The sequence below is a fragment of the Mesitornis unicolor genome, unplaced genomic scaffold, assembly GCF_000695765.1.
Source record: "Mesitornis unicolor isolate BGI_N332 unplaced genomic scaffold, ASM69576v1 scaffold26979, whole genome shotgun sequence".
Lineage (NCBI taxonomy): Eukaryota > Metazoa > Chordata > Aves > Mesitornithiformes > Mesitornithidae > Mesitornis > Mesitornis unicolor.
The window spans coordinates 4,446-8,928 of NW_010208331.1; the positions used below are offsets into that span (position 1 = coordinate 4,446).

The window sequence follows — 4,483 nt, forward strand, 5'->3', positions numbered from 1 at the left end:
TTCACAAATGCTAGAGACAATTTACTATATGTCTGTTACATACTGATGAAAATACATCTATTTAGGTGGAGACCTGTGTGAGAGCTGTTAAAGATTTCTTCCACAATTTGTTACCCACTGCTTTTAAAACTTTCCTCCTGACTTTCCTTACCATAAGTTCACATTTAATGTTCTCTTTATTGTGTTCATATATAAATAATGATAAATGGTGCCCTGAAACCTTAAGTTTGGTTGAAGTGCAGCAAGTGTTACTGGCTGTGATGAATCCAGGTGCTCTGCTTCTTCAGCAGACCTACTGTGGACTTTAAATCTGCATACTGTAGGCTTTTATGGATGTTGCCTGTATCTTCTGTTCTTAAATTAAATGCGTTTTATTTTCAGCTCAGGCTTGTGCTGATGTTCTGGCGTTAGCCAAAGAAGCTAGAAAGCGAAATCTTGGTCCTCTTCATCCTTCCTTTAATGTGATAAAGATAATAAGAGATGGACTGATGAGAAATCTTCCAGAAAACACTCACCAGTTATCATCAGGCAGACTGTGTATTTCACTGACCAGAGTATCAGATGGTAAAAATGCATTGATATCTAATTTTAACTCTAAAGAAGAAGTTGTCCAGGTATGTTTACTTTTTGGCAACTTTTAAAAGTTTCCGTAATGTTAAGTCATTTAATGTCAATAATAGATTTCCATTATAAATATTTTAGCATATTGTGACTTTGTCAGTGTTTTAAAGATTAATTCAAGCTTCACTGTGCTAAATTCACTTACCAGTTTTCCCAGTCAATGTGTCTGCAAACTGGTTTAGTGGGTAGGTGCGAGGTATCAATCCAAAAAAGGATACATGCCTTTAAAGCATACAGTGTATCTAATGAAACTATATCCTTCATGAATAAGAATTTTAAGGTCATTCTTATAAAAGCAATGATCAAGAAACAGCCAGAAACAGCTTTTTGAATTCTTAATATCAGTACAAAGCTAGTTTAATATGATCCCAGAATGTTGATATTTGTGTTCCCGATCAGTTACATTGGTTCCTCAGAAAATGTATAGCTTGAGTGAATGATCATAACCTTTTCCTGGCTAATTAACATTTCTAGAAATGGCCCTTTACTGAGTCTTATGGGGTTTTTCAGATGGAATGTGGTTACATTCTAGAAAGGTATAGAATACCCTCATTCTGTTTAAAATAATGCTTGATAGTACCCTTCCCCCCCTTCTTTTTATTCAAGTGTACTTGCTGCAAATTTTTGTACTTGTTTGCTCGGTTGTTTTTGCTAACATCTAAAGACAAAGATAAATGATAGCTATAATAATAGAACACTTACCATTTAATTTATATGGTCTCATTTTCCTGCAGGCTTTAATCTGTAGTTCATTCGTACCTATTTATTGTGGGCTAATTCCTCCGTCATTTAGAGGTGTGGTAAGTCTCTATTGCTAAGATCTAAAAGTAGTTCTAGCTATTCCAAAAATATTAAGAGACAGTGTATATGGGTTTTTTTTCAGTTATCCTACTGTAAAATAAACATCTTCATCATAGCTTTTAGTACTGTAGCTGTATGTTACAACTTGTCAAAAAAGCAAGGGAACACTACATGTGTGGAATATCTGTTGTGTATATTTCTTCTCAGCCCTGTAAAACACACACATGCTTGCCCTCTTAAATTTCTTATTTGCAGATGCAGTAATTAAAAGAGGGTATTCTAAGCTAGCAAGTGTTTAACTTACGGATAAATATTTATTGAAGAAAGTGATGATTATTCACCTGCACAAATACATAGGAAGGATCACGTATTTGTCTAAAAAAGAAATAATCTTGCAAGATAGTTCATTGTATATCTGTGTGTATTTGCTGTAGGTAGATCTGCCTTAAAACTGAATTAAAGTTCCATGTTCGGTTAGATATAAACAAAGCCTTTTAATGTCTTCTGTCATTTGTATTCTGTGTAAGAAAGGTTGCTTTTTAAAGGTAAAGTGTCAGTGTATTAGTCTGTTCTATTACTTCACAACTATTGGTTACAAAACCTCTTAATGCTTAGTGGCTGTGCCAGGTTTTGTGAAATCCCCCATTAAGGAGGCAGCAACTGCAGCAAAGTTAGTATAGTTTGTGTAGATGTTTTGCTTAGCAGGTCTGGAAGCAGATATGCATTTCAAATCAAGGCAGTGACATTCATGGCTTCTTGTTACAGTGTTGCATTAACTTGCATTTTCTTTCCTTCTGACTTTGGTGCTTCTTATACAAGGAGAAGGGAAGAATATTGAAATAAAACTCAAAACATCTTTAACAGTGGTTGATTACAGACTATTCTCAAGGCAAGCTGATAGTGCTAAAAGGTTAAGGATAGACATGAAATGCATTTTCTTCATGCTGAAATTTAAGCAGAAGCAATTAGAACTGTATAGGGCTTTTTCTTTATCTGTGCTTCTAAACCTTGTATGTCTCCTTAAACTCTTCCAGATTAAAGGTGTTATGAAAACAGGACGTTGGACTGAATCCAAGGTTTAGGTGGATCCAGGCTAATCAGGCTATTCAGTTCTTGTCACCAGACAACAATGTTATTTTAAAAGGCTTAGTTCAGAGTACAAAAACATACGACTTTATTTGGCTCTGTTTTGAGGGGAGGAAGGAATTGTATCCTTTTGATCTTTGCAATTGTTTTGATAGGATTTTAATGCTTAGGAGGCATTTTTGATGTAACTTGGTAAGAATACCACAGTTGCATATGCTTGACATGACTTCTGTAGAACTTAAACACAGTAGGAGGTCAAGCATGTAAACTTTGTAGCATCTTGGTCTTTACTGGCTTGATGGTTCATGCATGTGTACCTTAAAACAAAGACTTAAGGATAACTTTCAATAGGTATATCTAACTACCAGTTGTGAAGCTTTTGAGTGTTCTGGGTTTTGTTTGTGTTTTTCTACTTCTTTCAAACACAGCAAGGGTTTTAGATAAAAAAATTACTAGGGGAAGCAGATGGGCAGGAAAGGAACTCCAAATAATAAAACCATTTACCTCTGTAGAACAGCAACTTAGATGTGTACTTCTACCTTTCAGTAATTACATGAGAAGGCTGCATGCTCCTTCTTTGCCAAACCAGTTGTATTGTACTTGATACTTCCACAAAGGTGTAAGCACGCGTACCGTAGTGATTGCATTATGCATCTATAGGAATTTTGTCAGTAGCTGCATGCTGCTGGGTCTAAAGAGTGTTCAAGAAAGCTGACAGGATCAGGCAGCTCTAGAAAAGTATTGCATAAATTGCTCTGAGCTGTCCTCTTCCTAATTCCTAATTTGTTTCTCAGAATGGTCAGGGAATGAGTATCAAGGCAGAAAAAAATCGATAATCTATGTTGTTCCTGCTCAAATCATCTGCTCTGTTACGTTTACATTTTGCATTTTACAAGGACATACAGGTTATGTCTGTTGCCTAGTTAGGAAGAAAGAAAATGCAGCCACTAAACCCGCAAAGCTGATGGTCTTTTGCCAGTGTCAGAACAAACTAGCTCCAAACTGATCCCACTGGCTGTTGTGAGCGAGTGAATGAGTTGTCTTTAGCCATAGCAGCTGCTGCACTATAGGTTGGTTACCCCGATACAGAACTCTTTGGTCCTTGGATCTTAAATGTCTGAAATGGTGATGCATTAAAGCTACTGAAATGGGCAATTCAACACAATGGAGAAAAAAGCATAACCTAGAAGAAGAGCTTCTAGTCTTGTACTCAAAACGAAATAGACAGCAGAATAGAGATCTCTGACTGTTACCAAGGTTTCTGAAGCATTGTCCATTTTTACTTGCAGATTGTCCAAATATTTTTGATTCTTTTATATAAAATTCTAATTACTAGGAGTAATTTTCAGATACCCTTATTCTAACTGAATGCCTTAGTATCACAGAAGTTGCGCTTTCAAGTGTAGAGCTATTCTACTTGTATTCTTTCTAATGGTACCCTGGTAGCTCTTTGATACTTTTTTTTTGAGGAAGCGGATACAGCTGCACCACTTTTTCTCTGCATATTGTGATTATGATTTTTAAAATGGACTTCCTCTTTCTTAAAGCTACAGAAAAATCCCAAATAGAATTCTCTTAGGCTATATATGGAACTATAGGTAGAAATGGTGGGGTTTTTTAACTAACATTAGAGGACGAAGCATGCTACTCAATGTTTAGCCTGGGAGTATAGGCAGAGACTTTCCTGTTAGTCTAAAATGCTATTTAATTTTTGCAGGTGAAATCTACTAGTTAGACAATTTCAGCCTTTGAGATTTCTCATTTCTGTTAATTTTTGTAGCGCTACGTGGATGGAGGAATCAGTGACAACTTACCTCACTATGAATCTAAGAATACCATCACAGTTTCGCCTTTTGCTGGGGAGTGTGATATCTGCCCAAAGGGGAATTCTGCCAACTTTCATGAAATGAATGTGACCAACACCAGCATTCAGCTCAGTCTGGGGAACCTTTATCGTTTAACACAAGCACTCTTT

At 36.2% G+C, this 4,483-nt stretch overlaps 1 protein-coding gene across 1 annotated transcript in view; it reads left to right on the plus strand.

Moving 5' to 3' along the window:
* Positions 1-365: 365 nt before the first annotated feature.
* LOC104546955 (patatin-like phospholipase domain-containing protein 2) overlaps positions 366-4,483 on the plus strand; it is a gene marked incomplete at its 5' end in the record, with an annotated part of 13,660 nt that continues 9,542 nt past the window's right edge. Inside the window, 3 exons of the mRNA XM_010192474.1 lie at positions 366-614; positions 1,356-1,421; positions 4,289-4,479. Of these exons, the coding sequence (XP_010190776.1) occupies positions 366-614; positions 1,356-1,421; positions 4,289-4,479 (506 nt within the window). The remainder of the gene's footprint in view (positions 615-1,355; positions 1,422-4,288; positions 4,480-4,483) is intronic.